Source organism: Macaca fascicularis, chromosome 20 (assembly GCF_037993035.2).
Source record: "Macaca fascicularis isolate 582-1 chromosome 20, T2T-MFA8v1.1".
Lineage (NCBI taxonomy): Eukaryota > Metazoa > Chordata > Mammalia > Primates > Cercopithecidae > Macaca > Macaca fascicularis.
In genome coordinates this window covers 8,473,298-8,496,500 of record NC_088394.1, presented here as the reverse complement: position 1 = coordinate 8,496,500, position 23,203 = coordinate 8,473,298, and the positions used below count along the sequence as shown (strand labels likewise).

General features: G+C 42.3%; 1 protein-coding gene across 1 annotated transcript in view; it reads right to left on the bottom strand.

Annotated features, from left to right (window-relative positions):
• RBFOX1 (RNA binding fox-1 homolog 1) overlaps positions 1–23,203 on the bottom strand; it is a 2,485,336-nt gene that overhangs the window by 40,957 nt on the left and 2,421,176 nt on the right. Inside the window, 2 exon segments of the mRNA XM_074028822.1 lie at positions 7,577–7,616; positions 18,614–18,746. Coding sequence (XP_073884923.1) covers positions 7,577–7,616; positions 18,614–18,746 — 173 coding nt within the window.

Sequence of the window (23,203 nt, the reverse complement as noted above, 5' to 3'; positions counted from 1 at the left end):
GTGTGAGCCACCACATCTGGCCACGTTCATCTATTTTTGAAGGGTGGCATTCAGAGGTCCAGTTCTCTTGAAATGTGACAGTGAAAGTTCATCTCGGGAATTTTAACCATATTGCCCTTTACTAGGTCAAAGTACCTCTTTCTCACATTCAGGTTTTAATTAAAACTCAATCAATTCTCATGATTTACAAAAAGAACTTTCTGAATTCACTCATAATACTGACGAAAAAAGGGAATTGCAGCCACAGGGAAAGTAATGTCCTAAAACTCTCACTGATCATCCTCAGTTTCACATTTATCTTGACAGTTTCAATGTGGGTAATAGACCAAATTTGGGGAGACTAGGGCAGCCACATTCCAACGAATATGTTGACTTCTTTTCTTCCTACGAATTTGTTCAGTTGGTGGTTGCTTCAGCAGTGAGAAATAGGTTTAAAAGCTATAACAATAGGTGTGAAATAAATTTCTAATCAGCTCTACTAAGACCAGGAAAGGTTATGTTAGATGTCAGGTATGCTGGCTCTTAATGCTGCATATGAGATTGTTGATTTAACCCCATTCCAGTTCACTCTGGGAACCTACTAAAAAATTACCCAGACAATTGGTTCAGTCAGAATCTTGAATTCTTTTTCATTGGATGTATACTGATTGAGTCCAGATACATTTTTTTTTTAAGCTTAAAACCAGCCAAGCTAGACCACCACTTGACACACTCAGGATCTAACAAAACTCATGGCCAAGGCCAACTAACATCAGTCATGGAAACAGCACCCATATTTGGAAGAAACAGCCACAACACAGTCAGCGGATATATCAATAGATATGGGGATAGCCACCTCTATTCTAGGAGATTTCATATTAAAACTGGAAAATTCAGTTAAGTCTTTTTCCTCCTATGTTAGAGAACAATTCCCCTCCCCAGAATTATCTTGTTAGTAAGGATTTCACAGCAAACCCACAATCATAGTGATGAGTTTCTCCACCAGTCGGGATTTCATACCTGCAGCAATTTATTGCCATACACAGGCTCTTGATACACTACTCTATAAGGAAACAGAAATGTAATGTTTTCAATGCAAAAATGAAATAAATAAAAGAGAATGCATAAGTCAGACAAATTCCAGAGCAATTCATTTACAAGTTTGCTTCTCTCTTACTTCACCAAGACTTAGGACTGACCCACCAAGCTGAAAGAGGCACTGGGCCTGGATAAACATTTTTAGTTGCAAATCTCTGCAATGGAGAGTATCAAGGTGGAGATGGGGATCAAACCACTTTGTGTTATAACTTGTGTTTATTTCTAAAGAAGAAAAAGATAATTTCATGGCTTCTTGCCTCTTAAAGCATATTCTAACAGTCCAAATTAACTACTTCAAATTTATCTCTAGGTCATGATTGGAATTTTCTGGAATATCTAAGGATTTAACATGAATGTCCTAATTATTGTAGTTAAGAAAACAGCACAGTAGCAACCGTAACTGCATAAACCTTTAGTTGTTAATTTCAACTAACAGCAAAATTGCAGTTCATGAATTCATGAATTACATTGAAGCTACGATAGCTACTTTTAACAATTTCAGACTAGAGAACTGTGAATAGATGTGAGTGTGTGTATGTGTGTAAACTAGTGTTAATATACATAGCTTCAAAATGCTATGATTTCATACAAATCTAGCACTGGCAAGGAAGGTCTCTTGTACAGACTAGGATGTCTTGTACAGACTAGGATGAAGTTTTTGGAGGTAAGAGTTATTCATGGGCAAGACTAATCTTCCGTGTGAGCGGTCACAGTTTGAAATATAATTCTCCAGTTCCAGGGCAGACACTCAGATGGCTGAACATTTGAAGAGACTGAGGGACGTACCCTCTAAAGGCGTGTGTATACTTTTTCCTATATAGCCTCTATATAGCCTGTCTTTCCTTCCAGTTTAAATTTACTTATGTTAAAAGTCAAAGTTTGTGGAGCTATGCCTGACAACATTTTTCTCTTTCTCTGCTAGTTCACTGCTTATTTGAATATTTCTAGTACAAATATTATTCTCAGTGGCCTGCCCACCCCATTATGCTCACTTCTCTCCCTCTTCCTTCCCTGTCTTTCACTGTAGTTTTCAAATTTTGCTCAACTGGAGCAATGACTTGGATTTGTGGGCTCAGGGCTTAAGCATTAAACTCAGTAGTCAAATCATGTGGGCTCAAGGCCCAGTGTCAGTGAACATTTCTGGACAAATTATTTTCTCTTTTCTGGAAAAAAAAAGCTTCCTGTTAGCCACGCGTGGTGGCTGATACTTGTAATCCTAGCACTTTGGGAGGGCAAAGCAGGCGGATCACTTGAGGTCAGGAGTTCGAGACCAGCCTGGCCAACATGGTGAAACCCTATCTCTACTAAGAATCCAAAAATTAGCCAGGCGTCAAGGTGCATGCATGTAGTCTTAGCTATCTTGGGAGGCTGTGGCCGGAGAATTGCTTTGAACCCCGGAGGCAGAGGTTGCAATGAGCTGAGATCATGGCACTGCACTCCAGCCTGAGTGATACAGAGAGGCTCTGTCTCCAAAAAAGTTTCTCTTATGGAACAACAAAAAATAGAGGTAAGATGCCTTGTTGCAAGGGCTGTGGTGAGGAGAGATTAGGTAATACATGTAAAACACTCAGCATCTTGTCTCTCCCATTGGAAACACGGCATTCGCCTGATTTCTTGGTAGACTGAGGTCTCCACTATGGTGACTGAGGACGGCAAGCCAAATGCCAATCCTCAGTCACCTCGCAGTGAAAACAAGTTCTCAGGAAGGAAAGACTCTAGGGGTTTTTATTTAAAGAATTCCTACTTTCCAGCTTTACATGTTCCCTAAGTTACTGACACTTCTCATTCCTGAGTTTAAACATCAGTGAAATGAGGATACCTCTTTGTTTTAAAACATATGGGTGGCAGAGTGACATGAATTCAGAAATAATTGTGTTTAGCCATGGTGTTAACCAGAAACTTGTTATACAGAATTTAGGAATGGTGTAAAAATGCACTGGAATCTCAAGACACATTTGCTTGGAGGCCTTCATGGTTGCGTCTAATGGTAGAATGCTTAGGATGTTCTTAATAAAAAGGAACATGGTCAACATATATAACTTATATCCTCTCACTCTTTCTCTCTGCTCTTCCCATTGTCAAACACCCCACTATGTTACTCCAGTTTCTATCCATTTGTCAATTCTTTTTAACAATTCATTATAATTTCTTTCTCTCCCTCTTTTCATTTGTAATATTAATGGTTATCTTTGGATCAAATACTATGTTCTTTGATCTCTCCCTGAGAAAGGTCAACCAACAAATGTCTTGGTTCAGTTAAGCAATGCTTGTTTTCCACTCTTTGGTCAATTTCTGGCCTTGTAAAATCTATAGCTTCAGGGGTCAGGTGTGGTGGGTCACACCTGTAATCCCAGAACTTTTGGGAGTCAAAGGCAGGTGGATCTCTAGAGGTCAGGAGTTTGAGACCAGCCTGGCCAACATGAGAAACCCCATCTCTACAAAAATACATGGATTAGTTGGCCGTGGTGGCAGGTGCCTGTAATCCCAGTTGCTCAGGAGGCTGAGGCTGGAGAGTCGCTTGAGCCCTGTAGGCAGAGGTTGCAGTGAGCTGAGATCATGCTACTGCACTCCAGCCTGGGTGACAGACTGGGATTACACCTCCAAAACAAAACTATACCTTCACTTCCAAATATGAGTGACTCTGTAGGTCTAAGAACCTTAGTCCTTGCATTGCCACTCTGTTTGTATAACCTCTACTATTTAGTTTGCTTAACTTTTTAATTAAAATGAATTTATGTAAAGGTATACCACTAAGCAATAATAGTGAACTGGTAGATTTGATATGTTTCATTATGAAACTTAAATTCCTATCTTTTTATACAAAACTGTGTGTGTGTGTGTTGTGTTCTGATCTCTGGTAGAAGGAACTCAGATAAAGATCATTCCTATCCTCCTTTGTCAGACAACTCCCACGTCCTCTCTGATGAGTAGCCAACCACACTGTGCCCGAGCCTCTCCACTGTGGCTAGAGGCAGTGGTTTTCCTGCAGGGCTCAGATCCTGAAGAGGATGAAGGCTTTTCTTTACCCTCTGCCCAAACAAGCTGTCCTGGTTTTTTCCCTTCGTGTCTGGCTCACAGCATTTCATAACAAGTCTACTCCCTTTGGTGATTTCAGGACATCTGTGATCATCTGTCCCTCTCTGCTCAATCCTCTCTCCTCTGAAAACTTTCAGAAGGACGTCATTTGTGAGGAGGTTGTGGCTTGCCAGTTACCGGGATCACGCAGGTCTTTCAATGCCTATGTGCTTCGGCAGAACTAAAAAATGTCCGAGGGCTCCAACCTCAGGTGGTAGGGATGGAAAGACCATGGAAAACAAAGGACAGGGGAGGGGGAGAGAGCAGGGTACTTAGAAAAGCCCAGTAGTTCTGGGATGCAAGCTGTTGAGCTGTTGACCTGCTCCGATATACCGCCAGGATGGTGAACATTTTGAGCAGGAAGAATCTGACAGTATCCTCCTTTGTCTTCCTTAGCAGTGACCAAAGCTAGAAACTTACTACCCAATAAAATTAAAGAGGTTTATGGCCAGGTGTCCTGGCTCACGTCTGTAATCCCAGCACTTGGGAAGGGAGAGGCAGATGGATCACTTGAGGTCAGGAGTTCGAGACCATGCTGGCCAACATGGTGAAATCCCGTCTCTACTAAAAATACAAAAATTAGCCAGGGGTGGTGGCAGGTGCCTGTAATCCCAGCTACTCAGGAGGCTGAGGTAGGAGAACTGCTTCCAGGGGGCAGAGGTTGCAGAGAGCTGAGATCACAGCACTGTACTAAAGCCTGAGTGACACAGACTCCATCTCAAATAATATAATAATAAAGTTTAAATCTATTAGAGGTGTCTGATGTGTCTAACTTACATCCCAGGGCCTCTCAGAATTGCCCTAAACCTATTTATTGTGTACTGTTTTTAACGAGATTGAAGGAGTAAGCCAAAATCTTTAAGTAGAATCTCATACGACTTTCTAAGAATCTGTTTAACCATTATCTCTTTTAAAAACGAAGCTTGGGGATATTTCCACTCATCAGAACATGTTGGTATCTCAAGGGAGGTAGGGTAGTGGCTTAAAAAAGCACATTCAAGATTATGACATACTTCTAGCTAGGACGAATCTTGTTCTGTATATTCTGCAATGCAGAACAGATTTATATTTCTTTTCCTTAAATTTATGGTCATCAACGACCTCTTGTTCTGCTGCTGAGCTGGGCAGTGGCGCAGGCTAGTTTCTTACTGTCCAATATACACACAGACACACCAGCAGCAATATGTTAAATTTGTCATCGGACAAAGCAAAATATTCAGGATTCTACAAGAATCTACAAGATTCTAGAGACTTTTTAGAGACAGGACAGAAACATGTGCTGGGTAAACAAATTTCTAAATTCATATCACAGGAACTTTTTCTGCCACCTGATTGCATATGTGATTCTTCTTCTCTGAAAAATCTTACTGTCATTATCACATAAAGAGTAGGGAAAATGATAACTTTTGGCTGGGGGTCATGGCCTGAAAAGTCAGAGAAGGGGCAGTTTTATAAACGAAGCTATCAGACAACTTAGGACTGGAAGAAACCCTGTCCTGTGAAGCTCACTTAGATGCTTCCCAGGCTGCACCACTGTACCCAGTGGGCTTGGCTCAAACATGAATATGTGACAGACAAAATCTCCTAAAGGAACTAGAAAAGCACAAAGGGACACTTCTGTGGCTTTCTTCTCTGAACAAATTTTCTTTTTCCTGTCTAGTCAAGTGGTTGGCATATTTCCTCCTCCTTTGTGTTTTTTATCTATTTGCACTGCTCTGTGGATTTTCTGATGCAGCAGTATGCCCCAATCGATACACACACTCTCACTCACTTAAATGAGTCCCTTGTTTTTCCTTATTTGTGGGAGCTCCACAGACCTTGCCTTCAGGCAGCCTCTCCTTCCTGCTACTCAAGAATCTGAGGCCAGCAAGACAATAGTTGGACATCTGCATAAGATACCACATATTAATGATTCAATAAATTACTGTCAGTTTGAATAAACGGAGGCATGAAGAGGTGGACACTCACTAAATGATAGTGAAATATTTTTAACTAAGGAAAATCTGCATTTTTTTTTTCTTGGGCAGGTGTTGCTGGAGATAGTTTCCATTTTGGTGGATTTTTTAAAAAAGCATTTCTCTATCCCTTGTCTATTCCCTCTCATTTCTAAAGCCTTAAATTCTGCAATGCCAACTACCATTCTGGCTCCTTCCATCTGCAATCATCTACTCATGGGCTACGTGAAGGCGAGAGCCAGGACTGGTGATTGGGTTTAGCAGGTGCTTGAGGATATATGAATGGGCTTCAAACTGCTCAGCCCCAGCCTGCCTCATAATTTAAAATCTGAAAGTCTGGAAAAGAGGACGTGAGACGGAAAAGCTTAAGTTCCACAAAAAAGAAAAAAATTGATGGATCACTGAGTGAATTAGGACATACGGGTTGTTCACTCACTTTGTTATGGGGGAAAAATACCCACAGATCATAGTAAATATGCTTGATGCAATAGAACTCAACTAAGTCTATCATTGATGGAGATAAACACTATATCTCAAAACTGTAATGAATTGAAATTCAAAAGGAATAAAATAATCAGTGGCTTATCTTCTAGTACCTGATATCAATTTTATCAGAAATATGATTTTTTTGCTGTGTAGCCTATAAAACAAATATAATCCCATCGACTGAGGTCTTTAGTAATAAAAATTGTGATTTAGGGAGTATTTCCCAACACTGCCCACTTACTCAAAATTGTGTTTACTCCAAGTCATTTTCATAACATCATTGCTCGTATCATAATGCGGGAGAATAACTACCTCTAGTTGAACATAGATAAGTTTAATTCTTCTCATGAGAAATAGTCTACTCTTTTCTATAAATAAACTTAAAGTGTTACTATTAAGCAATTTTAAGTCATATAATTGGGGGAAATGGAATAAAAGGTTAAAGAAAATGGGGGCTCAATGTTCAATTTGACATACATTTTGTTAAGAGAATTTGTAGGAGATGTTTAGGGCTAAACTTGCCCCTGAGAGAGAGTGTTCCTAAGGCTGCTGTGATATTTTAGGGAAAACATCAAAAATATCAGCCATGAAAATATCTTTTAACCCTCTGCAGCTGGTAACTACAGCTGTTATCCTAAATATTATACCGAAAACAAAGAACATATTGAGAACTCGAGAGACAATTTTTTTGTGGGTGAAGTGGGGTCTTCAGTTGGCATGAAAGAAATGCCACTTTTTTGGGGGGATTGCATTTATTCTGAAGTTGATCGAGGGGTTAATTCCACCCCACTAAACAGCCAGTGACGTCTGCCATGAGCCCAGGGGCAGAAGTCTTTCTGTCCTGCAAGACAAACCACTGAATTATTTCCTGCGAACCAAGGAGAGAAACTCAACTACACTGAGTAGAGGAATTCACAGCAAACTTGTAAAAAGAATGACTCCAGGAGGAAACGAGGACGGCATGCAAGTGAAGGAATACTTACATAAATGTCTGCACCATAAAATCCATCCTGGTAAACAACACTGCAAGGGTGCACACACAAAGAGAAACATCCATATTAGTGCATTTCCCATGCAGACACACCAACCCCTGCACTGGCGAGGTTAGTCTGGTCACAAGATCCAAAACATAGGAACCGAGGATCGTTTTCACATTGATTAAGGAGGTTGGAGACAACAGCAGTTGAGCAAACTGAGAAAATTAGGCCGGGCTTTGGTGCTGGCCCAGAATTAGGATGTGTGGTGTGGTGGTGGTGGTGGTGGTGGTGGTGGTGGTGGTGGCAGCGGCGTGCTGGGTCCCAAACTTCCCACTCTCTCAGGAGTGGGTACAGAAATGCACGACTTTGAAATGCAAAGAGGACTGAGATTTATTTTAAGTGGCCCAAGCAGATATGAGCATTTTAACAGGTCAGAGTTGGCAATCAAACCACATATAACCCCCTACCCCACAGAAGAAAAACCCAAAACATCTATCTATAAAAATAGGATTTAAAAGGTCGAGACACAGATTGCAGCATTCTCAATACGGGCTACAGCCAAATGGCCTCAGGTGAGCTGGACAACACAAACGGTTTCAAAAATTTTCTTTTACATTCTTTCACATTGTATTTATACTTCATAATTCCATGTACATTATTTTATGGTAAATGGAGAATGTCTCTAATTGTATGTGGGTGAGCATGGGTGTGTGTGCAAGAATCTGTTTTGTGTGCAGTCATGTCTTCATGTGTACAAGTGCATTGTGTGCATATTTGTGTATGTGTGTTAATATGGACAAGTGTAGGAATGCATGTTTGCACTTGTCTATAGTATATGCATGCATGGAAACATGTATATGTGCATGTGTATATTTATGTGTATATGTGTATTGGGATATTTATGTATTTGTGTACTTATATGTACAGGAGTATATACATGTGAATATCTGTATGTTCACATAAATTATATCTAGACGAAACAAAGTCCCACACCTTGATTGAACAAGTCCAATCTGATAGCAGCTCTCTGATTGCCACCCATATAGTGACCATCCCAGAAAGAAGAGACTTCAGAGGGCTGGGGACAGGGGTTAGGGAATGATTCTCCAAAGCTTTTTGGTATACTTTGAGTAAAAAAAAAAAAAAACAAAAAAAGAAGCTCTTAGCTATGTGGTCATGAGAAACTGAGTTATATTTCCTAAGCATGAAAATGAGTTTAACAAGAATCATATGTAGCCTTAACATGTTTCTGTAAGGATCACAAGGCATCTTGCATATGAAACTGTTTCTAAATGACTATTTTTAAAAGGATCGTAGTGATTTACAATCTTCCCCAATACCTTCCCATGACGTTTCTAGATGACTTATGATTCCAGCAAAGGACCGATGAGCCCCACCATTGAATGAGGCTGAGGTTCTAATAGAAACACAACTTTAATACCAAAGGCTTGCAGCACATTTCAGTAGCAGAATTGGACCCACATGTAAGCAAAGCATATTGAGCCAAGGGAAGGCATTTTACAACACACACACACAGCACTGACACACACACGCGACTGTGACACTGGTTTGCTGGAGAACACTCTAGTGCGCTTCTTAGAGTATTCTGGAGTCAACTGACTAAACTCCAAGTACCATTGTCCTTAAAAATGTGGCAGGGATTTCCCACAGTAAGGAGGTTGGTAGAAATAGCTTTCAGCTGTTGTTCATATTTGATCCTGGAGGGCTACAGTTCACAAAAGCACTTGTGAAGTGGCGTAAAGCCCCAATCCAAGGTGCTGAGGTGTGCAGCGTCCTGAGCTATGCTTTGAATTCTTTTTCAATATTTCCAACACGAAGGACAGAATGTTGGTTGGGGGGTCAGAAGGCAGAGTCACCCTCTGTGAACAAGACTTGGAACGGGTCTGATGAAAGAGAGGTGAGCCACAAATATTTAGTTTGGGTCCCAAACCACAGAGCTGATCACTTAGCCATATCAAAACAGCTCCATCCCGTTCTTTCATGCTGCCATGCCCTTGCACGTGCAATGCCTTGTGCTGGCAATGCCGTTTATTCCAGTATCCTCATCCAAAAGCAGTGAGATGACCATTCAAGAGCCAAGTTAGATGGTAAGCACAGGGGCATCTGAGTCAAACTGCAGCATCCTCAATCAATAGCTCAGTACCTTTGGACACATCACGTGAGATATCTGAACCTCACTTACTCATCTGTTAAAAAGGGAAAATAGGTAAGTGCCTACCTCAAGGGAGGGTTTCATAAGATAACGCTTGCAAAGGGATGGGCGGCATCATCCTTAACACTGTAGCTCTAACAGGCTCACCATGTCTGAGACCCAGTGCCTTCCCATTATAAACGCCAGCATCATTTTTCAGATTCTTATTGAGTCACTCGTCAATTTCTGCCTCACATCAAAGGTATGTGTGCATGTGACTCATTGCACCTTAAAAGCTACATCCAGTGGCTTAACTAACATTCTGTCTCAATTCCTGACACATTGCTTGTTACCTAGAAGATGTACAATAACTGGGTGAATAGGGCTCATATTTTAGAGGGAAGGGTGGGCATAAGAAGGTGTCAGAAGGAGATTGGGTCATTGCTTTATCAACTTGAGGTAGAATTCAACAATGGGTCAGGTGGAGTCTCAGGTTTGTCTGATTTGGCTATTCAGTATCGATGACTTGTCAATGGAGGAGAAATTATGATTAACAGACTCGAACCTGAATTAGGAGACCAGGGCAAGAGACTAGACAGAAAGCAGTCTAGAAGTAAACAATATATTTTTCACTAAATATGAAACATATACCTTTAAATATGGGAAATAATGACTTCTAAAGATCTCAATGGTAGAACCTCATCTGTCTCTGATTTTCTGTGAATGGAGAAAAGAACTGACTCCAGGCCTTGGAGGCTCTTCCAACAGGGCACACGGCATGGGTGTGGGCCAAGAGTGGGGTTCTATGATGTGGCTGAGGCTGAGCTCTAGCCAAGAAACTGATCCCTTCTTTCATTAAGACAAGTTGTTATGCACCATGGCCAGTTTTGTGCCTCCATGTCAAGCCTATTTGTACCAACATTGCCCAGAGGTGAGGCAAGAACATGCCGTGATGTTTGCTCTTAGAAATCTCTGCTTAGTAGGCTAACCTGATCACCATGCTTTGTCCTCCACCGTGGGCTGTGGAAAGTTACTTGGGGGACACAGACATCCCAAATTGATGAGATATTGAACCAAAGAAGAACTGGTCTAGCCTTCGCATTGTGAAAAGCTCAAACTGCATATGTACTATTTCTCTATTGAAAAGTTTTCTGTACCCCAACTACTATGCCAAGGCATGGAGACTGAAGAAGTAAGCCCCCCTCAGGAAACCTGCCCTCCCAGAGTGTACAGGGAGTGGGACACACAGTCACAAATTATGCACAAAATTGTAGAATCACAGCTAGGATAGAGGCTGCAGGAGAGAGCAACAGAGGTCCCCTGAATGTGGAACGGAAGGAGGCAAGGCCAGCAGCAGAGATGAGAGAGGCTGAGCAAATGGCAGAGAAACCTCAAAGCCTTGGCTCAGTAGAGAGGAGGGAAGAGCTGTCAAAGCAAAGGGTGGCGGGGCGAGGGTACTGCTAAGGCAAGACCCATGGTTGGAAGACACATGGCCTGGCTTCTTGGAGGGCTGGGGAGAAAGGTATAATGTCTAGCTTTAAGTTCTAAATATGGTGGCTTCACAGCGAAAAGATGATTGTAGCTGCCATTATAAACCCCATCATGAAGGGATTATTTTCAAAGTGCACATGTATTGGAGAGAAATGGAAAGGACAAGTGATCTATCTATAGGATAGCTCTAAAAAATGTGGAACCAATGTAGTCATCCTCACTGGCAATGTGAAATAAAGCCATGTAATGGGAAGCCAATTTTACCAAAACACTGTTTTTCTCCCTAATAGTAACAGCATGAGCACCAATACTCCCACTACTCACATTTGTACAACACTTACCATGGATCAGTCCCTATTCTAGATAGTCTGTGCTCATAATCCCACTCAGTCCTCAGAACACCCCTATGAGATGGATAAAATGATGATCGCCTCTTTAGACATGTACAAACTGAAAGATAGCTGGGTATTGACTGAACTGGGATTTGAGCCCAGGGAGTCTGGCTCCACAGCACAAACTCTTAAGTACTATGGCAAGCAGTGGTGGTCAAACTTGAATGCGTATCAGAATCACCTGGAGGACTTTTGAAACACAGATGGCTGGGCCCCACGCCCAGCCAACAGGTTCTGATTCAATAGATCTGGATGACAGCATCTAAGAGCTTACATTTCTAACAAATTAACAGATGATGCTGATGCTACTGGTCCCAGGACAATGAGAATCATTGCTCTATGCAACACCATCCTCCAAGTGTTATTTTACTTTACATGTGAGACAAAACTGAAGGTCGGCCTCCTGGGTCGTATTCTAATGGAGGAGCTGGTTACAGGAAAGCTCTTATCACAAAGCCGCATGCTAATTTCCAAAAATGTATCCAAATAATTTTTAAAGCCTCATCAAACAGCTGCACTTAAAATAGAAGATATGTAGGGAAAGAGGCACAGGGATCCATGTCTACAGTGCAGCTATAGATAAACTAACCACAGAACAGTTAGAAGGGAGTTACCATCGTGCACTAAACAGGTGCAGTCCTATTTCAATGCAGAGATGGTACGTCTAGCCATGTAAAGGTAATTGTATTGCTTGTCAATCACATTGGGACTCAATATGCTTTTGCAAGGATATAATGCAAATGCACATCTTATTTTCTTAGAAAAGTAATAGCAGTAGTTAAATATTTGAATGAATGCAAGCAGGGAGTGATTGCACTATAGAAAATTAGTTTACTTTAAAAAATATATAAAATGCCCAAGCCATACAATCTGCCTGTGTAATATAATATATACCAGCCACAAGTATATTCTCATAGAAAAGGCTGTTCACAATTGTTCTACCCTGAGGCCCCTTCCCACTAGAAAATAAACTTTCTAATGTGTTCAAATACCACTGTGTTTTAATGGATATTAGGGGCTATCAGAAACTCGCTGGCATTTGTATAGAATTGTGGGTGTGTGGTGTGTTTGTACACATTTTCCTAGAGAATTTTTAATCAGATGATTAAAGGCATCTGTGAAAATGCCTTTTTCACATTCTCTCCTCCAGAAAAAGGGTTTAAAGACCACTAATTCATGATGTTTGTCTATAAATTCACTCTATTAAGAGGCTGTTTGGATTACATTTTAAAACTAGCAAATAAAAAATCACACTTTATAAAAATAATTCGGCAAAAGAAGCTTGTCCAACCCTCAGTCCATAGGCTGCATGTGGCCCCAACACAAATTCATTAACTTTCTTAAAACACTGAGATTTTTTTTTTTGGCTCATCAGCTGTAGTTAGTGTATGTATATTTTATGTGTGGTCCAAGTCAATTCATTCAGTGTGTCCCAGGGAAACCAAAAGATTGGATGCCCGTGTGTGTAAAGTATTCTGAGAATGGATAATGATGACTTTTGTTCCTAGTATTTATGTTAAATGAATAAAGTTCCTAAGCATCAGATAATACGGGTTGGGGACTTTGGGTTTTATCTTATAAATATCTGAGAGCATGGCTGATCTATACACAGAAAGATATGCCTATGGTCCCAGAGACTGTTGTCAGAGGCTTTTTTAAGACTTAACCTGAAAACATTTCCAAAAGGTCAATTTGTTCTTCCACTGGCCAGCTTTAAGTTTTCTCCTGGGATACTCCCTTATCTTTCCTATACCCCAAATAGTATACAGTCTTATCAAAATACTTCTCAAGGGTAACTCTGGGAAGTTTACACAGATGTATGACAATTACCTGAGAAAGCGCAGAAAATCTTGCTCAGAGATACCTAGAGAACCAAAACCAAAAGCCTACAGCAGACACTAGATGCTTAGGCTTAGAATAGTAATAAAAACATGGCCAGGGGGTGGTGGCGCACACCTGTAATCCCCCTACTTCGGGAGGCTGAGGTGGGCAGATCACTTGAGGTCAGGAGTTTGAGACCAGCCTGGCCAATACGGTGAAACCCTGTCTCTACTAAAAATACAAAAAATTAGCCGGGTGTGGTTGGCATGTGCCTATAACCCCAGCTACTTGGGAGGCTGAAGACAGGAGAATTGCTTGAACCCAGGAGGAGAAGTTTGCAGTGAGCTGAGATTGTACCACTGCATTTCAACGTGGGTGACAGAGCAAGACTCCATCTCAAAAACAACACATGTGATGCTCCATCAGAGCACCCCATTGTACTCCCTTGAAATATGCATGGTACATAATAGGTACTCATGGAGTTCCTCTTCGATAGGGAGGGGATTGGGGTTTAGCTGCTGTTTTCTAACATCAGAGATTACTAAGTCTATAGGGTTTGTCTCCAATGCCTCCACTTGCCGTTTTGATGCATAGATAATAAGCTTCTGAGCTCCCTGAACAGCAATTACCTGATGGGTAATTCCTCCCAAATGTGAATCATAAGAAGCTAGACTGGGCATTGTGGCTTCTCAATCAAATTGACTCCAGGATCAAAGGCAAGGAGAAATAAGGAAAACTCGACTCTGCTCTGTGACTGTTCCCTACTCAATATTGTATTTGCAATCTACATATTCCATAAGCAGTGGAAATGCCTCAACCATTTCTTGAATGAAATGGAGGGCTATGAAACTGCACGTGCCCCCTAGCAAAGATAAATAATGCATAGAGGGAGAAACATGGGGTCTTGTTTACTCAACCACAAGCAAAAGGGATGTTGAGAAAGAAGACTATGGGTGGTTAATATAGTCGCTAAGTTCACCAACCTGGAGAACAGCAGGCACAGTTCACTGAATGCATGTCACAGGATGGACCAAGTTGTCACCTTACATGAATTTCCCTACGTCACCCGCTATCAACTCTACGGGGGCAGATACATCCCCACTCTCTCTTATGGAAACTCTCCATAGACGTTAAGTAAGCTATCCAAGCCAGTATGGGTAGAATATTCGGGCTCAGTCTTATTCACCTTAAATCCAGTGTCTTCCTAGGACTGTAAAATTCCATAGACTATGTAGACCTATGTAGACATTACTTTCTAACTCTTCACTCGGTCTCATTCAGTTGATGTTGGCATTTGGGACTCAGTTGGGAGTTGGTTGGTTTGGTATAGGGTTTTCCACTTGTACCTATGATCCCACCATGATCCACAACTGTCCCTACGCCTGGAGGAATCATCATGTATTAATGTCCCAAGAGGTTTCTATTTAGGCATGTGAGATAAAAGAGAACAGGGCCTCTTCATTACCTGTGTTCTTCAGCTGCATGGAAGGGCTTCAGAAAATATCAAGACATGGAAGGAAAAGGCAAATCAAGAAAAGGAAATGGATGAATGCCTGGGCACGGTGGCTCATACCTATAATCCCAGCACTTTGGGAGTTCCAGGTGGGCAGATCACCTGAGGTCAGGAGTTCAAGACCAGCCTGGCCAACATGGTGAAGCCCCATTTCTATTAAAAATACAAAAATTGGCCAGGTGTGGTGGTGGGCACCTGTAATCCCAGCTACTTGGGAAGCTGAGTTTGGAGAATCGCTTGAACCCAGGAGTTGGACGTTGCTGTGAGTCGAGGTCACACCATTGCACTCAAGCCTGGGTGACAGAGCGAGACTCTGTCTCAAATTTTTTTTTTAAAAGGAAATTGATGAATGTAGGGCATCCTTAAGGACTCTACTCATGTGACTATCTTTGTTGGATACCTCCAAGGGTCACCCAAGCTTCCACAAAGGTAGCCATAGAGATTCTAAAGGATATTTTCTTCAATCTCCCAGGAAGAAGATTGAAGCCATGCATGGACCTAGGATACATTTTCGACTGGTATTTTAGTAACAATATAGATTCATATTGGATACCTCAGGAAGAACAGATTTAAGTTGGCAGATATGCCTTGAATTGGTGACAGTGGAAACAATAAATTCTTAAATGCAGTTTGTTAGGTGACATCTTAGAAAAGATGAAGATTGCTTGGGGGTGTGGGTGGGGGAGGGGTCACAGGATAAGATTTCACTGTGGCAATTTAGGAAATGTTTGGACTTAAATGTATCCCCTATTTCTTCTCTTTTAGGATGCCTTCTATAAACACCCAAGCTAGACTAAGGACCATGCCCTGGTATTCACATAATACCCTCTTGTATCACTTATGTTTATTGAAATTGTTGGCTTGTATGTCACCCCCTGCCCCAACCAGAAGAAATACCTCTCAAGGTGCCATTGGTCTCTTTAGCACACAACAGTGCCCTGAAGCACAATAGGTGTCAGTAATAGGGCCATAGGGTGACCTGAACTGGGCTGGGGTAAAGACATCAGTCAAATCTAGAAGTTTTCCTCCAAAGGACTTTAGAGACAAAAGGCTACAGAAAATGTGCTCTCTGGACCATGTGAATCCTGATGATGCTATGTCCTGAAAACAAGTATTTCCAACCTCTTTGCTACTTGCTTTCACTGAACACAAGATAGGGGTCCTTACTCTTTCAGCCAACTCCTGCCCTGTGTCCCACTCTGCTCTCTTCCTTTCCAAGAGGAACCATCCCCCTGCCATCTCCTGCAGCCTAATCTATTTATTCCAGAGGAAAAGGAAACCTTTAACACGTTGGGCTCAAAGTTTTTCATTCCGTGCCAATTCACTCTCGGCAGTTTGTAATCCAGTGAAACACCCAGGCAACCAGATGAATTTCCTTCTTTTTGACCAGTACCTTGCTCTAATAGATAATTGTACACATGAATGCTTGCAACCCCAGTCCTGCTGGGGCTTCTACTTCTTTGTTGAGAATTTGATCTTGCTTCTAAGTATGGCTTCAGAATTCTAGCCATACTATTATCATGAAGGAGGCACAATCCACCATTATAACCAAACTGATCACAGATATTGCTGGAATATTAAAATTAATTTTCATCCCAAGTAGTTACAAACACGTTGTTTCATCATTTGGAAATGGTTGTGTCTCTCCCTGGTGAACATGGCATTAATTAGTTACGCATGGCTATTCCCAGCAAAGAGCACGTTCATTATAAGTTAGCTAATTTTGATTTTACAGCAGGTGTGTTATTCTGAGATGTTTATAAATTGTTCGTGTGAGGATAGCCATACAATTTTCCTTTATTTCTTTTGCTGTTTAATATAGTAGTGAGATACGGTAGATATACCAAAATGCTTCAGTTGCCATGTACTGAGAACAATTTTCAAATGAATGTGGTATAAATGTGCAATTTTGCATTTATAACTTATGAATCTTGCTTTAGTAATTACATGAGCCCAAAGGTAACTTTGGATTTTCTTTTTCCTTCATAACTCATTACATGACCTTGGGAAAAATCTTCATTTTTGCATTTCTGGATCCATAAAATGTGCTCAATGCTGTGATACCAGAGATTAAAAATTACACTATCAACAATTCCTTCAGTGCATGGTCACATAAAAGGCTTAAGACATGCAAATATATTGGATAGGTGCTAGGGAGAATTTATAGCCAATTGATTCTTGTTTGTTACTATTCACCATGTTTTCAGTTACAATATGTGTATATATAGAGATAACTCTTGTTTTGTCCAAGAAGCTCAAAGTTGACCCAATTCTAATGACTACACAAGAAATTTGATGGACATGCTTACTACTTTTCCTTAATTTTCCCTTCCCTGATGGTTTTACCTAGTCTTTTTTTTTTTTTTTTTTTTTTTTTTTTTTTTTTTTTTTTTTTTTACTATTTTATTGTGTTTATTTTTGAAACATTTCAAATGCTCTGGTTTGGAATGAATACATAATGAAAAAGTGTTTCTTTTTGTCATGAGTATAATAGATGATCTAGGCTAATACAGATTTTCTGAAAGATTTACAAGCAACAGAGTTATAAAAAGGGCATTTAACCCTTTTCACACAGTCTTAAATGCAGCCATATTTTCTTTTGCACACCAGAAAGCCAGTCACTGGGCAGGGAAGGCACATGCCAGACTCTTCCGGGGACTGCTGAATTTAACATAGAGCAGGCTTTCCCAGCTGCAGCACGACTGACTTTGAGCCTGATAATTCTTTCTTATTGGGGACTGTCAAACAACATCCCTAGACTCTACCCAGCAGAGGACATAGCATCTCTCCATTCCTGCTGTGACAACCAAAAATGTCTCTAGACCTTGCAAATGTCCCTTGGTCTAGGGCCACTGCCTTAGAGGCATTCCTCTCTCCCGGACTGCAGAGGTACAAGAATATTCAAGCAGGATCCCTAAAAGAGGGACAGAGGGACTAGCATTTCAAGTCTGCTACCCAACACGCCAGTACCATTTTTTTTTCTTTTACTGAGCATTCACACCATTCCTTGATATTCGCCTGGCAATATCAAAGTCCATGCACAGAAGGATCAAATTGGCAATGGGAAACCAATTTGCGTTGTCCCCACAGAGGGAGAAAGGAAGGCAAATGCCATTATGGAAAATGCAACTGCAACGCATCTTAACTCCAATTTCATTAATTCCTGTATGTTTGCATGTGACTCAACACCTAATTTTCTCTTTGCAGGCAAAGGTTAGAGAACCTTGAAGCTCAAGATACCCCTGGGGAGGGGAGCAAGACCACCCCAGTGATTTTTATGTGTGAAAACCTCATGTCTTTCTGTGGAGGAATTCAAGGGGCAAATGTGGTCCAACCTCCTTAATAACCAGATGTTTGCAATCATCAGAAATACATCTTTGACTGTAACCATTTCTGTGTTCTCCAGCATTCAGTCTCAAAGAGAATTTACATAACAACATGTGACATGTAGAGTGCTTAAAGGCACCAACCATGACAGGACAAATTACACTCATTTTTCAATACTCTTAGCAAGGTGCTCCACTGCAGGTGCGCGCGGGCTGCATGCTGGGGGCAGTTCTGGGGGTGGCAGAGAGGGGGGAATCAAGACCATCATGCGCTCACAAACAGTTCCGTGCCTCTGGGGGAGGCAGGGCTGGTGCAGGGAGGCCCGCCCAGGAGGCTGCCCCACTTACCCGCCATAGGCCGGGATCGGGGGCGGGGGCGCTGCGGCCCTGAAGGTGTTGTACACGGTGCGGCCGCGGCCTCGCAGGTGCGCCCCTCGGTAGGCGGCCGCGGCGGTGGCTGCTGGATACGGGAAGCCTGGCACTGCGGGGCAAGAGGAGGGAGAGAGAGAGAGAGCGAGCACAGGCTGTCAGATGCACACCCTGCTGTGGAAGGAACCGTCCCGGGAACCCTTGTCCCTGCACAGGGTTTCAGCAGGACCCCCGCCCGCTTCCCAGAGTCAGGAGGTTAAAAAGCAGAAAGCAGTAAGTACAGTGGCCAGGGTTGGATTCCAGAGAGGATGGGTAGTTAACACAGTAGGCCATTTGCCCAGGAGAATATGGTGACTGACAAACATTTGCAACGAATTCTAAATAATGGGAGGAAAGCTCGCTGCATCAGTATGTAATTAATGAATTTATTTGAGACAGGGACTGGTTCTGTCACCCAGGCTGGAGTGCAGTGGTGCGATCACGGCTCACTGTACCCTCCACTTCTAGGGCTCAAGTGATGCTCCTACCTCAGCCTCCCAAGTAGCTGGGACCATAGACAGCCAGGCGTGGTAGCATGCTCCTAATTTTTTAATGTTTTGTAGAGATGGGGGTCTCCCTAAGTTGCCCCGGCCGGTTTTGAAATCCTGGGTTCAAGCAGTCCTCCTGTCTCTACCTCCCAAAGTGCTGGGATTACATGGACCAAACATGGACAACCCACAAACACATTTTTAAAAGGGCAGATTGCAAGATGTGTGATGTCTTGCTAGTAATCTCTGGGGCCGAACTACATGAGTGTTTTTTATTCATAGCTTTCCCCATCCTATTTTTCCACAGTTTCCTTTATGTATAGATATCATCTGTTAAAACTGCTAATTGAAGTATTCCCACTGACACATGTATGTGGCATGAGTGCACAAACCACACATGCCATGAGAAACAGCTTATTACCAACATCTCATAAGCCTGCTAAACTCTTGTGCAGTATTTAAAGGCAAAGGCAACCACCATGATTACAAATATGGGAGAAGTCTGGGACCCCGAATCTTAAGAGAATGTGTGGGGCTGGGCATAGTGGCTCCTGCCTGTAATCACAGCACTTTTCGAGGCTGAGGCAGGTGGATCATGAGGTCAGGAGTTCAAGTCCAGCCTGGCCAATATGGTGAAACCCCATCTCTACTAAAAATACAAAAATTGGCCAGATGTGGTGGTGCATGCCTGTAATTCCAGCTACTTGGGAGGCTGAGGCAGGATAATTGCTTGAACCTGGGAGGTGGAGGTTGCAGTGAGCTGAGATGGCACCACTGCATTGCAGCCTGGGTGACAGAGCAAGACTCTATCTCAAATAAGAAGAATGTGGGCAGGGATATCTTCCCTTGGGTAGAATTCTCTGAGCAGGATGAGGAGGCGAGGAGGAGTTAGGAAGGGGAATTAAGCCTGATAATTACCCCAGACCCCTGATAACTAATGCTGTCTCCTCTATATGGGATGCTCTTCCTACCATCTCATGCAAATCGTAACTCATCAGGGCCCATGAGGCCAGGAAACCACTTTTGCCTTTAAGTTCAGTTGGTTTCTCTGACCCTTCCAGTGCTCTAACCTTTCTAACCACACTTGTCCCATCTCACTAAGCAGCAAGCTGTGTTTCCCAAAGTGTGCACGGAGGATACCTGATGATTACCTCAGCCCCAGGATAACCAATGCTGTTTCCTCTATCTGGGATACCCTTCCTCCCATCCCATGCAAATCCTAACTCACCAGGGCCCATAGAGCCAGCAAACCACTTTTGCCTTCAAGCTCAGTTCACTTCTCTAACCCTCCCAGTGCTCTTGCCATACTAACGACGCTTGTTCCATCTCACTAAGCAGCAGGCAATGTTTCCCAAACTGTGTCCACGGAGAATGTTTTTCTGAAAAAATGCATTTGGGAAGTCCCTGTCCCAGGAGAGCCACAGTAAACGCTCAGAAAAGGCCCACCATGAAGGAAGCACTCTTAGTTAACCCAGCACAACCAAACTCCTTTTCCAGGCTTTCTGCAGAAAAGCAAACCTCTCACTGGGCAGGGGTTGTAGTTCATTTCATGTTAAAGTTGTCTCCACCCTCTATCCAAACTGCCAAGAAGAGCTTCTCCCCTTCCCACCATCAGCTTCAGGAGTAGAAGTGTTCCACCTTATGTATTCCCATCGTTCAGAGTCCTTTCCACGCACACTGATGCATGGACCCAGGTGAGGGTTGCAGAAGGAGCAAAAAGCCAAAAGAATTGGAAGGTAAAAAATGCATGAGAAGCCTCACTGGAGGCCCCAGCTACTACCGAGGAGGTTGGACAGGCTGGCCATGCAGTGCACTTACAACTCCAAGAATTATACCTACGCCTATAGATAGGATATGTTTGTACCTACATGGTGGGTGAAGGGAGTGGGTGGGGTTCTCCACAGAAGTCATTCTGAATTACTCTTGTAATTATAAGGACCCAAATAAAATCCCTGAACCTGACCAAAGTGAAGACCAACAGGCTATTTATTATCTGGAATTCTGTGTGCTCTTAAAGGTACAACAGCCGTCCTGTTCTATGGATTCTACCACATCTTCCTCTCACAATGTGGGTGAAATACGAGGATTATAGAACCCAGAATGATTCTGTCTTTCTGTTTGTATCTGAGAAAACCATAAAGGTTATTTTTAACCTTTTTATTCTTGCTAAAGACAGATTATGCCATTTTATTTAACTTTTTTTTGCCAGCTCCTAGCACCTGAGTTTCCTGGATCGCATGGCAACTGGCATGCTTGAAACTGCAGAGAGGTGTGGGGTCTTAATGGGGAATGTGAGTAAATCCTAATATCATAAAAGCCCAGAAGTAATGAGAGATGAGACACTTGATTCAGGACTGGGGAGAAAATGAGTGTGGGAATGGCTTTGACTCCAAATCTGTCTTGCCACAGTTCAACTATTAAGTTTTCAGAGGAACACCCTCGATTTTGAAATAAAGAAAATGAAAAATTCACAATCTGGCAGAGCAGCTGGCTGCCTGTGTGAGGAAACACGGTAATTATGCTGACCCATTCATTATCACTGGCTATGGAGCTGAATGAGCCAGACAAGCTCCCTCTCAGCCACAAGCAGGTTTTACAATAATTCTTGGAGGATTTAGATGTTCAGATATAACATGAAACAGAAGCTTGGCAAGAGAGAGAGGGGAGCACGTGCTGTTAAGAGCATGGAGCCAGGATTCCATTTTGTACCCTCTTTGTTACAGGGAGAAAATGGATTTCCTGATGGAGGATATTTACAAGTCTTCCTAGGAGGTTCTTTGGGCTCCCCCAAGCAGGGCACATTAGGGGACTTCTTATTTTGTGAAAAAAACACAGGAAGGGACTGCAAAGCAATTCCTCGCTTAAATAGTGCCTTCCTGAAAGGCCAAGTACCCTTGGTAAAACAAAAGGGTTCCACAGGTCATGCTTTGCGCCAGAGGCTTCGTGGAGAAAGGGCTGGAGAATTCAAGTGTACTGGGTGGATGGTATGTTCAGTGGTCTCTTTCTTGTTAATCTAGGGCTGGCCAAGGGGCCTTTTGGTGAAATCTCTAGTTAGAAAAATGCTCATCGATCACATTGCCTTTCTTTCTTAAGTTCCTTCCTTCCTTCCTTATACTTGCTCCTTTCTTTTTTAATTCCTTCCTTTCTCCTCCCCTCCCTCTTTTCTTCCTTCCTTTTGTCTTCCTTGCTTCCTGTCCTTCACTCCCTCTTTTCTTTCTTTCTTTTGTCTTCCCTCCTTCCTGTCCTTCCCTCCTCCTCTTCCTTTTTCTCCTTCCTCCTCTTTCCCCTCCCTCTTTCTTCCTCTCTTCTCTCTTCATTTATTAATTCCTGCCTTCATTACAATCCTTTCTTTCACTCTTTTTTGGAATTTTTTTCTAAAGAGGGCTGCCCTGTTCCTCCCCTGGTTCATGTAAAAATCATTAGCTTGGATCAGAAATGAAGGAGGACTCTCACTGGTGCGTGCATGCAAGCTGCATAAGGGGGGTGATCTCCATTTGTTCTGCTCATTGATTAGGATGAGTAACTGGCACCAAGCAGGTATGAGATACCTAATACTATTGCCTGGACACCCTGTCGGTGGCTAACCAATGTTTGTCTTCCTTCTGGGAGAGTACAGCCACCACCTCTTCACTGTCTGCCTTCCATAACACTGTCCTGTGTACAAAGTGACCTGCCCAGAATTTGCAGATAAACAGCATGCAAGCAACACAACTGTCAGGCGTTCGAACCAGAGCGACTCCATCTTAAGTGGGGGCTAGGAGAAAGGCCAGGACCTGCTGGACTGCATTCCCAGAAAGTTAGGTATTCCTGGCCTCTAGATGTTTAGGGTTAAGGAAACACATTGATAATGTTGACTAAACAGACCCAGACTTGGGAGTGTCCTGATATCCTGATATCTTGAGAACAGAAAAGCATTCCTAATTTTGCTTTAAAGATAATATCGATTCTTGCAAAATATAGTGATTAAGAAAATCCTTTATCGCAAACCCTTGTAGCAGAGCACATTTCCCCATGATCTTATTTTCTTGTCCTATATAAACAA